Below are 13831 nucleotides of genomic sequence, written 5' to 3' on the forward strand. Positions count from 1 at the left end.
ACATTTCATAGTAACCAGTCCCGCTACTTTTGCAAACTACAGCAAATGGAGGCGGGACAGGACCCCTCATGTACATGAATAAATGTACATAACCCGCATAACCCTGCGTGCATCCCAATCCCAATTCGTGCCACGCCCTCGTCCTCTTGTCATAATCGTCTCGTAGCACAGCAAACATTCTACATACTCCTATATGTACATACATATATACAGATATTTATAAATACGAGTATGTCGGGCTGTCAAACCAAAGACGAGGCGTTGCTATCGGCGCAATTTTCTATGTCTGGGTAGCTTTGAAAATGTCAGGCTAGATATGATATGCGCAATTGATTTTGGGATACAGTGTGTCACATTTTGAACTTATGCCGCCCATAACAGAAATCGTGGCAGGGACTAAACTTGCGTTATCGTGTTTATTTGCTTTTCTACTAGAAACTGTTCTCTATGCGAAAGTTGTCTTTGTAATCATGATTTTTCATTTCTTGTTTGCCAATTTTAAAGTATGTACAATTTTGTGGAAAAAGTGAATTATAAAATCGAATGCTTTTTAAACCACTTTGGCGCAAAGTTGATGGTGGTTGGTCAGTTTTTATTCATTAAACAATCTAAAAAGTTAAAATATATATTCAAGTAACTTGATCTCTTCAGGCAAAAGGGAGTATATGACAAAATTAACAATACCATTTATAAATAAAATACTTTCAATTCTGCCATTGTCAAGAGCATAGTCAAGTAACATTCAATGCAGTAAATTAGCAGCGATTGCAAAGGAAGTGGAGATCATCAAAAAATCTATATATAGTGCTCATATATTGCTTAAAATTAAAGTTAATAATACATTCCGAAATTGATTTTCTTTTTACTTTAATAAAAAGAATAAACTGAAGAACAAAGTCTTTTGTTTTCAATTATATATAAATTTGTTAAAACAATAAATTTACTATATTAGTTTTGTTAGCAAATATATGAATTTAAGCTTCGAAATTGAATTCAAAAACAACCAATAATTTTAATTTATTTATTATTATTTATATGACTGTAACATAGGAAAAACCTATAAGCAAGGAAAGCCCAAGTAGGAGAAATTTAGTCAAATTACAATAATATCTAATAAAGACAAACAAAGTCATTTGTTTAAACAAATTTATATATAATTGAAAACAAATGAAGACTCTATTAGTTTTGTTAGCAAATAGACAAATTGAAGCTTCGAAATTCAATTCAAAAACAACCAATAATTTTATTTTATTTATTTTTATCTATGTGACTGTAACATAGAAAAATAATATATACGAATTATAAAAACAAAAATCTTATAAGGTAGAAATGCCTAGTTAGGAGAAATCTAGTCAAATTTCAATAATATGTAATAAAGACAATGAATTAGTCAAGCAATCAAAAGTCCTTTATTTTTTTTTTGAAAACCTAATTAGTATGCAAAATGTTTGTGCACTGTCGTTCTTAATCAGAAAGGAAAACCAAATTCTAAAATTTGCGTAAGTTGCTATAATGGTTTTTGCTACATTTATGAATTCTAATTTTTCCGATTTATCCTGCCAGGGCCTCCCACTGTGCCTTGGAAAAAGGTGTAGGGTTTGAGAATTGCTGTCTGATATATTGTTGCTGCATCAGCGATAACAACATAGACAGGCGAGCATGCAGGCAGATAGACATAGACTGACTAACAGCCTGTATGTTTGATTTGATTGACGTTCCACCCTGTCTCTGGCCCCTTCTCCCTCTTGACATTTGGCTCGTGCTGCTCAGCTCATGTTTGTCATTTTGGTTGCCCGTCAAGTCAAATTTGTAGCAAGGATGCGCGAGGGTGCGCGCTCCTTTGCATTGTGCCGTGTCATTTTGTGTGACGTTGTGTTCTCTAATCGCTTTCTTTATTGTTGTTGTTGTTGTTGCATATTGTAAACAAATAATTGCCATAAATGGCTTACAGTCGATAGCGCTTTGTAGTTGTCTGTTATGTGATGTCAGCATTTGCTTATGTCAGACAGAAGCCAGCTACTGTGTTTGGGCTCTTAAATTTTCGTTTGTTAGGTCAATCAGTACACATGGCTTTCAATTTGCAAATAGCAGACCTGGCTGCACTTAATCCTTTAAACGTTGTCCGGGCAACAACTTGGCAAAGGTATCAACAACAGGCAAGGCGACTGTGATGGAGGAAGAGCACAACAGTCAACATTGAAGTCAGAAGGCAGCAGGCAGTAGGCTTAAATAACCAATGTTGGCCTCTTCATGTGGCAACAAGCAACAAGCTTCGTTAGCTTTGACCCACACGCCGATCCAATTCGCCTAGCACCACCAGCGCCAACACCAGTACCACCAACAACAACGGCCCTAGCAACATGTCCAACATGGCCATTTTGTAATCTGTAGCACGTTATAGTTACAATTCAAATCCGTCGCTGGCTTTTGCTCGTGATCTCGTGCCTTGTTGGCCGCATGAAAAATATGCTGCCATGCAAATAAAAAATAGTAGAAAGACAATACCTAACAGTTGCCTAGAACAAAAAAAAATGTACGTGGCCTGACAGCAGCACAAAAAATGGCTGCTGTCGCATTTCCGTTAGCTGTACAGGAATAACAACAACAGCAACAACAATTGCTTGGCGTTCGTCCTGACGCCATTCGCCCATCTATTCTGTCGTCCTAGTGGGCATAGTTTTATGCACAGAGCTAAAAAAAAAGGCCATGCTACAAAATGGCCGTCTGTTCATATTTTTGATGGTTGTCGTCATGCTAGTTTTTACGATTGCCATTGTTAGAGTTGCCATATTTTTATCGGCCAATATGGCTAGCTTTACAAAAATGTCAAATAAATATTTTGTAGGTTGCGCTAAATCCGTGCTAAAGCATTAAAAAAGAAACCCGAAAATACTGAAACAAACGTGTTTCATTCTGCAGTTGTTCGCAACGCAGCTGGAACTGACAGGCGATTAATTTCCGAAGCTTTATTTTTGAGTAAGTAAAGGATTGTTAAATATTCATGATAGGTACATGGATTTGTAATGTCTTTTGGTTGAAAGCGTCGTGATCTCTATATCTTCCTGACTAGAAAAGTTGCCACACGGTTTCAAAATAATGTGTAGTATGTGTGTTTCGAGCTTAGCTTTACTTTCAAGACAAACGACTACACCTTCTGATGGTGGAAAAACTGCTTACTTTTGTATTGTTTTTCTTCTCGATGAAAAGCACATCAGTTTTTTAACTCTTTCAACGATTTTTCGTGGTTCTATCCCCTTTCTGTTGGTTACATTTTACTTGCAGATTAATGGCGTGGAGAATAATTGGCGTACTTTTATGTAAAAGCAAAGTTTTAAATAGTGCATCACGTTTTTGTTTGTGGATTGCCAGTTTGAAGCGCTTTTTAACGCAGTTCCAGAAAGTGTCTATTGATCTAATAGAAAATATTTCTATTTAGAAAATATGTTTTAAAATTGTTGAAATTTCTAACATTATTATAAAAAGCCGAACGTAAAATATTGAGCACACTAAATATAACTTTAAATTGTAGTGACATTTATCTGTTTCTTTCCATACTTTTTTATACTTTTTAGGTCAAAAAAAGTAGTGAATTTTGGTTCACGTTCAAAACGCAATTCAGATAAAGCCTCACTGTGGGAATAGGTACAAATATAAATTTATTTAAAAGCTTAACTTCGGTAGAGTTGGTCTCCTATTTGGAAATCATATAAGTATGTAAGGCGTATAAGTTTGGATTTTGACACAGAAAGCCAAATTTAAAGTTCTATTTGATAAACTAAATATTTTAATTGAAACACGGTATCAATAACTCTACTATTCAGCATTCATTACTGTCCGCGCTGAACGAAACTCTTTTAACTTTGTTCTCCACGGACTATCTACGAGTAAATTTTTCTTTAGCCCACATAAGTATGCTGTAAAATATTTCATATCCTTTCCTTGCTCGCATTCGTCAAAAGTAGTCAAAAATAGTCTTCTAGCCAAAAAGTGAGCTGGCGACAGCACTGCTGTTATTGGGGGTAGACTTAGTTTTGTTTTCATTTACAACTCTTCCACACTCCTACTCGTATGTTTGATGTGCAATCAAAACGCGCTTTCTCTGCCCCGCACAGATTGCCCAACAATATAGTTTTTATGAGCGTGTTTGATTGAATTTCGCGCCAGCCCCATAGAAAGAATACAAAAAAACAACAACAAACAAAAAAGCGTCTGAAACTATGCGTTCCACTCAGTTACTAACCACCGCTTGCTCCTCTTGACCAACATACTAATCGAGTATTTTTTTCTATTTTTTCGCCAAACCATTTGTAGCTATGCGCAGTCAACGCCGCTAGCTGAGCGCCTGCAACGGTTTCGCCAGCGACAACAGTCGGCAAGTCGCTTATCGGACGAGCAAAAAAGTCAGAGTGTGGAGCACTGCGGCAGCGGCGTCGTTCATGAATTCCGCAACGCTCCAGACGACGACGAGTGCCAATTCAATAGCTCGCCATTTGCCCACTTATCAGCTGAACAAATAAGCGCAACAAATTTGAATAAGCATAGAAATTGGCAAAACGCAGCGAACAGCAGCGAGACAGGAACTCGAAAGCTTCGACGTGCCAGCGATTCAGTTGATGCTGTTCCGTTTGGGGCATATGACGATGACGGCTTAGATACACCGTCGCCGTACAAAGCACAAAACCGACAGCAGCAGGAGGAGGAGGAGGAGCAGCAGCAGCAAGAAGAAGCACCACGACGTCGAGTCCTTATCAAACGGCGCATTGTGCGCACCAAGCGCTCTGCCTCGCAAACGCGCCAAAAATCAGAGGCAGCCAACGACAACAACAACAATATCAGCAAAAGCAATAGCAGCTGGCTTTCCAAGTTGCGCAGCTTCGGAGCTTCTGCAGAATATAGCAACAGCACTACAAATACCAACAAGACAAGTCAAAAATCTGCCAACACTGGAATTTCGAATCAGTCGCTGAGCTCTCCACAAACCAATCCCATCATGGCCGTCCTCCGCACAATGAAGCTGAAGGAGCGCCTGGCTATCAGCTTGGGTGCAACGCTCGTGTTGCTCACGCTCTTGCTGATTGTCGATGTGCAAATGGACTTTGGCGTGGCAAATCGTCACCTGCTGCAGCAGCATTCGAAATTGCGCTTCGGCAGCAGCAGCAACAACAACAACAACAATGAGTACGATGCAGCAGCCAGTGGCGGACGAGTAGTTGGTGGCGGCATGCTGCACGAGTTCAAACGCAAGTTCCTGCAAAAGAGGTAAGTGACCGTGATGGGTGGATGGCCCTAGTGGGTGACTGTGTTGGGGTAGTTGTAAGCGCGGGCAGCTACTACTTTGCTACGTTTTATGAGCGCAAATCGTTTATTTACAGCGTAAATGGGTTAAGCTGATTGGAGGTTGCTTAGTGGCTAAGAGGGAGTGCTAACAAGGCGGTCGCACGATTTGTTCAACAATGGCAGAGTTTTCAAATAGAAACGGCAATAATTCCCAACATTTCAAATCGCAATCTATTTACAATACGCTCTCAGACAAATTTCATCAAACAAAATAAGCAATTTCATTTCGCGAGTATTAAAGCACTGCAGCATGTAAAAAGTAGTAGGTTTTGCTATCGAAGTAAGGTGAACAACAGCTAATGCTAGTGAAAAGCTTTGAGAAACTGAGAAGAATTCAGTCATTGTTTAAAATTTATCACAGGTTTAAACAATTTGCTGAAATAGTTTATTAAGCCTTAAGTTGCGAAATTAAAATTTCAAGATATTGTAGGACCAGGTTGGAAAATATCAGTTTGTATATATGTGAATAAACTATGTAGTATTAAGTTTTAAGTATAAAGATATGTCATTTTAATTTGAATACAACTTTTACGATATGCAATTCTTATTCAGAACATGCTCTCTGGAGAGATCTTTAAGTCGCCATTGAATATTTTTATTAATTTTTTCACAAGTTTTCAGCCTCTTGGCTTTAGCATTTTCGCCCTATACCGCCGCACTTGATGATTTACGCTACGCTAGTTTAGCGAGATTACTTAAATATTAAATACATCCATTTTATCCAAAGCTCGAGTTAAGCTTCTTGTCTAGTTGTATTTTATGCGATTCATAATCGAATGAGATAGTTAATTTCGCAGTAGCTTACGTGCCAGCAGACATTTATTAACCATAGCTATCTAAAAAAGAACAAAATAATAATTGTGAACCTCCTCCTTTTTTTTAAAGAAGTTTATTTTTTTTTGTTTTAAGCTTCATAAGTAAGTTTATTCGTAACATCTTATTAAGCACTTTTCTAGACTGACTTTCATTGAATAGAAAACCATTTTAACTACAATATATAGGCGCCAATTAATGCTAATTTCAGAGTTATCCTGGCACCAATTTTATCAATTCTTATGAGAAATGTTCAGGAATGTTTGAATACGGAAGCTATTCGGCTCTCGCCGATCTGACAGCTGAAAAGTTCCAACTGCTGTCACCAAATACTGTCCAGGCCTTGTATTCCTTCTAGGCGACTTTTGGGAGGCCACTTAGGTTTCAAAGCACTATTTTTTATAGCCTGTACCCAAAGGGTGAAAGGCTATACTAGTTTTGTGCGCATGTATGTAACACACAGAAGGAGGCGTGGCAGACCCCACAAAGTATATATATTCTTGATCAGGATGAGAAGCCGAGTCGATATAGCCTTGTCCGTCCGTCCGTCTGTCCGTCTGTCTGTCCGTCTGTCCGTATGAACGCAAGGATCTCAGAAAGTATAAGAGCTAGAATAACCAAACTTGGTTTCCATATTCTCCTAAGACCGAGAAAGTACGAGTTTGAGTTTTTTTTCGATGCACCCCCCCACTCCCCCGCAATTCGTGTTTTTTCTTATAACTTCCGTAATTCTCGGAATTTTGAAATCAATTTTGGTAGGTACATCCAGTTAGTACTAATGTGTCCGTGTGCCAAATTTCATCATGATAGGTCAATTCTGAAGAAAGTTATAGCCATAAGTAAAATCGCTGCTCATGCGCTGCCTCTGTCGGCAGCGCTGCCCGCAGCTGTTGTTGTTGTTGCTGCTTTGGTTCAACTTTGTGCTGCATACATACACGCATATAAACACGCATAGGTACGTGATGTAAATGTATGCTGTTAAAACTAAACATAAACATATATTCTAATTTAATTTAATTAATTAATTCATTAATTTTTTTTAATAATTTAATTTTTTTTTTAATTTTTTTTTTTTTTAATTTTTCTTTTTTTGTGGAGAGTACAGGCTATTTTACTGTCGGGCTTGCTCGACTGTAGCGTTCTATCTTGTCAAATCAACCTTCTTGACGTTACTTTGTAAAATAAGGCTGCTTTTAGCTCGCTCCTGAAAGTTTTTCGATTCAGGTGTTTTCGAGCTCAGATTCGTTTCTTTATACTTGAAATTAAGCTCCAACATCTTGGAAAATCTTACTTTTAGACAAATACACTCTCCAAATAAGTAAGCTTGGGTTAAGCATAAACAAAATTTTGCCCATTTGCTGTCAGCTTCCTGGCCATTGTGCCGCTTGCGCCATCGTACGCTGCCATTGAAAGTTATGAGCCAGTTGCATTGGGGCCGTTGCTCCTTCAGCTGTCCATGCCGATACGGTTGGTCCGGTTGAGAGTGCCTTGGGCCCAGCCAAGCCCAGCACTGTACATAATTCAATTTAGCGAAATGCAACAAAAAAGCTGCAATAAAAGTTGGTTGGCCTGGCATTAAAACGTAATTTGCTACAAACAGCGGCGGCAGCGGTGGCGGCAACAGCAAAAACACATGACAGAGCTACCCAAAGCAAAAGTTCCTGCAAACTAGTACAACCATAATAGAAACAACAACAACAACAAAAAAAAAAGAGCGACAAGTGTAACACGGCAAGTTAATGCCACCGACATAGCTATTTAAGAATACAGGCCAAGTCGCTTTACATTTGCGCCTTTTGCTGCCCTGTGCCAACATTTCGCGTAATCACATTGCGTGTGTATGGATGTGCGTGTGTTTGTGTGTGTGTATGCCTTGGTGAGCCACCGCCATCGCCATTTTGCTGCGGCTGGCGGAAGTCAAGTAATAAAACATCAAAATGACGCAGCAAGGCGCTTGGCGCTCTGGTGCTCAGGCGCCCAGCAACTAAAAATTGTTAAGACTTTGCTGCCCCCTGCTTCCAAGCGCCGGCACACTGTCTGCATTCTGCCACAGTGGGCTTCAGGCAGTCAGGTGCAGCAGTAGCAGCAACATAAAACGCCAATGTTTAGCCAGTAAATATTTAATTAATTCATAAGTCGTTGTTGCTGCTGCCTCTGCCGTGAAATGCCTTTAAAAATGTTGCCATATTTCTTTAGCAGGGCTTTCGCCCGGTCGGTGGCTCTGTGCTCGGCTTCTTACGCTCTCTGGCAAATGCAAAATTATGATGGTTTTGGTCTGCACAACATCCTGCCTTCCTCAACTTCTTCGTTCTTCGTCCTATTTACTGTCTCCTTTGGTTTACAGCGTGCAGTAATAAATTTTATTTAAGCATCAAATGTTTGCCCATGTGCTCAGTGATGAGCGTCAATGGCCCACCATCGCTCCTTTGACTTTCATAATTTTTTAATTATTTCATTAAAAAGTGTACCATCATCATGGTGATGCTATAAATAGTTTTGGTTATCTGTAAGCATCAAAAAAGAAATATTTCGCATTACGCTTAGTGAAAATCAAATTAATTTTTAATTTACGCAAAACGTTATCAAGTCACTGACCTTTAGAGCTGTGCTCACAGCCAAAGGCATGAAACCCAATACATAAATTTGATCGGGATTTTGGGATTTGGCCAACATAAATAATACTAGCTTTTGTTGGGGAACGGTCAGATTGTAGAAGGATATGTTGTAGATATGATACTTAATGTCATCGTTCTAAACAGAGAGTTGAGAAAGACAAACATTAATACTTGTATGTTTAAAAGAGTTGGAAACTATGCGAAATGAATGAAATGAGTGGCAGGAATGTTAATGATCTCTAATTGAAAATGTAGTTAGTTAATGTAATTGAACATAACATTTGTTTTACTACTTAGCGGAGTGTTCAGAAATAGGCATGTGCAATAATTACATTTTAATTAAGCTAAGTATTAGCTTTGATAAATTTAATTAGTTTCTTCAAAATTAGTTACAACTTTATAATGTTTATCAGTTGTATAGGTAAGCTCTTCTATTAACTTTCTTAATGTTACAAGCGCCTTAATTATTTTAATTATTTAATACGCATACTCACGCAGTTCTCTAGAAATGTGCCAAGTATGCAATAAATGTACATATTAGGAAACAAAAGGACCAAGAAGGGATACGCCGCGGGCCAGTCAGATGTGAGCATTACAAAAATGGTCAAGACAATACAACCCGCTGAAGTCGTTATTTGTATGGAGACCATAACATAGAAGAGGTCATTGCATTGGGTTACAAATCTGAAAATCAAAATATATGCTTTAAAAATTATTTAATAAAATTTAATTTATTTTTTTAACCATCATTGGACCTAACTTTTATGTGTCGAAATGTTTTTACACTTAATCTCGTCTTAATCTCAAATATTTCATTTGACGCAAAAAAGTAAAAATATCAAACACATATTTTTTAAAAAATAACTATAGACATTTTTTACGATATTTTATTTCAAAATGTCAAAATGAATATAACATGCAAATTTTTGAAAAGTTTTTTTTTCAAAGCCATATGTCATATGTTTTTATGTGCCTTCGTCATTGATATTCGAAACATCATCCTTCTACTTTTCATAAACAATAATCGGAATAAGCTAATTTTGCAATTCTAACAAATTTAATTAAGTTTCCCGCAGTTCTTCGAATTCATTTCGTGCGTATTTAGGTTTCAACGTAAAGTAAAGCCTCAGAAATGTTCGTTTTTCATTAAGTTATGATTGATTGATTGATTGATGGATCCATTCAGTTCGCTTACCGCAGATAGACTTGATGCCATCGCACAATGTCGACGAGCATGTGCGTCGTCTGTTTCTGTCTATTGTTCTCCACGCACTCCACGTGCGCGTTCAAAGTCTCCACCTTCAGACGCAGAACATCCGCAAAGATAAACGATTGCAGCAAAAATACAATCAACGCAATGTCACCGGCATAAAGTCCGAAGGCTCCAACGAAGACGCAAATGACGTGCGCGCCCTGAGTCAGCAAATAACCCATATGACTTTGCACATCTATGCCGGGTATGTGAAAATGCATGATCAAATAGTGCCGTCCCGTGAGCATTCTGCCTATCAATGGCGTGCTAACCATGCCAGCCACGCCCAAAACATACCCAACGGCCACCAAAGCCAGAGCCCGACGCGTTTGCCGGCAGCTTTTTTGGAGTACATCGCAGTAGCTTTTGCCAACCTTCTCGTACTCGGCATATATGGAGCAGAGTTGTTGGCACAATTCGCTAATCTTTCGCGGTTTCACAAGTCCCAAGAGCAATTTGTTGCTGCCCTGCATCACAATGCCGCTCATACTGCAGGCCTCGAGCAGAAACATCCAGTTCTTCTTGTACATTTTCATCGCGGTGATTGTGGTGAAGGTTGTGTATACACCTATCAAAGCCACAGTAATGCTGGTGACTTTATTGAAGCGGAACTGAGGATCATAGGCGTCGCAGCCCACGATCTTAGCGATCAAGCGGATAAAGCGAACAATGGCAGCAAAGGATGCGGTCGGCCCGTTATCCATAGTTAAGGCGTCGCTTCTTAATTGGAAGTGCCTATTCATTTGGGTTGACATTTTTATATAAAGTCTATCAGTTGCACTAAAAAAAATAATGTTGCATTCTCATAATTTTCGGAAAATTCTACCTTATGTCCTTAAAGTAAGCAAAAACCTGCTGTGCTCGATTGGGAATAAAAGTAACTCAAGAACTTAAATAGAGAAAATTATATACGAATTGATGAAGAATACTAGTAGAAGGCAGTTATTAATCTAAAATTGATTTAAAAGTACAGATTTATAAAAGCAACTCGTTTATTTTTACAATAAGTTTGTTTCTCTTTTTGATGATAGATTCTTATTCAGACTCTAATTAATCTAGTCAATTATTTAACATGTTCGGACACAGATGAGTAGAAATTCACAATGCTGATCTAGCAATACTAGCATTTATTTAGCAACTGCTTAGCAACATTTAAGGGCACCTTCTAAATATAATATAATTCGATTCGCAATAACTGCTATAGCTTATATTCATATTAACCTTTGATGTGAAACGTTTCTATTCAATTGATTTATATAAATAAATATATTTTATATTAATTACACATAAATAAATATATATATACATAAGTAGTATAAATTTAGTATAGTATAGCGTAGACTTTCTCGTCGCATACAACTATAGCACACAATTCCAAATATTGACCCTAACTGATTGCGTTTGCGAACGTCAATCAAATTGTCGGCCTTTTGAATTGAAAGAACATATAGGTCGCGATAAAGAGAATTTGAGGGATAAGAACATCTTCTCCTTTGAAGCGTCCCGTCAATGGTTACTTCCACTACGTCAATTTGTATAATTTAAAGACTATTGCATACAAAAGGGCATAGTTTAGTGCGAATGCATGTAAAACACTAAAGGAGGCGTGGCAGACTTCCCAAAGTTCATATATTTTGGGCACAGGGTATGAAGGAGTTGGGATCGCTTGACTATAGCGTTTCATTCTTGTTCGATTTCGAGTCGCATGTCGTTGCAATTTCAATTTGTGTGCTGGCTGGGATGTCTGGCGGCTCAAGTCGCAATTTAAAAACTATATTGCATAATCAAGTGAATCATTCCATATAAGTAGTACTACATACAAGTATATAACTTCCTTGCTTTAAATGCTGGATTATGAAACACTGTTAAGTTGGTTTATTAATTACTTGTATATTTTTTTTTCTTTTTTGATTGGTGCTTTCCAAAAGCCTTGCAGTCAAAATGCAACATTAGCCCCAAAAGTACAATGTGTTTCATTTCAATAGCATTGTAATGTAAAGTTGTATTTAATTACTTAGAAACTGAAAGAAGGAACTGCTTTAAAAACTCAAAGACAATTCAATTGGGCAACGGGAACGTCTTCTTAGATCTTAAATCTCTCCTAAAAAGCTGCCATACATATTTTTTCTGAGTGAGTGGGATCTAACGCATTTGCACTTGACATTTGAACAGTTAATTGGAAAATTGTTTAATTAAGCGCCTCACTTATTGCGAGCAGATTGACAGCAAAAGTGCCGATGGCCACTAATGTCTGCATTACGCACGTCACGTGACAGTTTAATGAGCAAAGTTGCGCCATGTAACCGGTAAAGTTTAATTAAGTGCAAGTGCACCAGACCCGCTATGTTGCATGCCCCTCGACCCGCCAGCGACGTCGAACCGCATCGACTCTCGCTGAACTGCGTTAGAGTTATTTGTCGTATTTGTTGTATAATTTGTGCAAAACGTGCAGCAGTCGTCGGAAACGAAATCGCGCCAAACTTGCAACTCTGCAGCACGTAGTCAAAAGTCTAAACAATGCGCAAGTTTTGGCAAGGCACTCGTGCGATGCCAAAGGCCACAATAACAAAGGACAACGCTGAAGCGGTTAGGTGTGCGCAATTCTGTGATTTTCATCCAATTGTAATATGATTGTGAATATCGATTTAAATATTGATCAAGAAAATATATATCATTGGCAATGAATTGCAATACGGTTAAAAAATGAGGTTGACGAGCAGGATCCTATATTGGAAATTGAAATAAATTATTTTCCGTGCTTATTTTAGATACTACTTCATTATATAAAGACAATTTCTATTATATACTAGTTTATTATTATATATTTACTATTTCTACAAACATTTTTAAGCATCAAAATACTTTTCTTCTATAGCACTCAAGTAATAAAAGAAAGTAGAGAAAAGAGTGTGAAAGTCGAAACAGTTTCTGGGAAATAATTCCAGCAGAAATCTCACCTCAAAGAGTTGCTTAGATCTTGGACTTTGAACTATTTAAGCACAATTGTAAAAGAGTTTTTTGTATGTTTGTTATTATTATTAGTTAGAGTTTACTTAACACATGCTTATAAATACGAAATATTGACCATTTGCCAGTCAAGCTAGGACTTTTTCGTCGTATGCAGATCAACTTATTCTAATAAGGGGGCATATATACAAGTATAGATGCCTGTTTACTGAATTCTAAATGAAGTTACATTGATTCATATGGCTCAGAGTCACCTAAAGAGCTGTTCCCTCTGGTGTAATTTGTGTAATGGTCCCACCATTGTTCTACTTAATAGCACTAACGTCGCAATATTAGTATGTCTATCAAGCTTTATCTCTATCATAATAACGAAGACAAACAATTTAAAGCAAAAAGGGCAAAAACAAGTTGCATGAAAGGAAATTTTGCGAGAATTAACAACCTCTCAGCGGCAGGCATTGGTTACATGTCATTAACATCATTAAACAACATGGATGTCGTTGTCATAATGTCGTTTCTCTAATGCATGTATAAAATGATTTTCTTTTGAAGTTTGAAGTAACACATTATTCAGCTTTAAGAACCTCAAGAACATTCTAATACTGTGATTTGCCAATCGCAGGCTTGCTTGTATCGTTCATCTCTATTGGCAGAGTAGGTGATGGCGCTGGTGGCAGCAGCTGCAACATTTTTGGCATGTAATCCGCTTTGGCCGCAAAATCAATTTAGCATATTGCATAAATATGAAAAGACCATTGGGGGTCGCACTGGTAGCTTGTTTGTTTTGCCAACTGGCTTGCTCACTGACTGCCTGCTTTACTGCCTGCCGCCAGTCTGCCAGTCTGAC

At 37.9% G+C, this 13831-nt stretch overlaps 1 protein-coding gene across 2 annotated transcripts in view; it reads left to right on the top strand.

Moving 5' to 3' along the window:
• LOC115620667 (extracellular serine/threonine protein CG31145) overlaps positions 1–13831 on the top strand; it is a 131895-nt gene that overhangs the window by 81008 nt on the left and 37056 nt on the right. For both annotated transcript variants that reach the window (XM_030514022.1, XM_030514021.1), the window contains one exon: positions 4312–5259. In XM_030514022.1, coding sequence (XP_030369882.1) covers positions 4312–5259 — 948 coding nt within the window. Of the gene's footprint in view, positions 1–4311; positions 5260–13831 lie in introns of those variants that run through there.

The sequence above is a fragment of the Scaptodrosophila lebanonensis genome, unplaced genomic scaffold (assembly GCF_003285725.1).
Source record: "Scaptodrosophila lebanonensis strain 11010-0011.00,11010-0021.00 unplaced genomic scaffold, SlebRS2 tig00000024-arrow-pilon, whole genome shotgun sequence".
In the NCBI taxonomy this organism is placed as follows: Eukaryota; Metazoa; Arthropoda; class Insecta; order Diptera; family Drosophilidae; genus Scaptodrosophila; species Scaptodrosophila lebanonensis.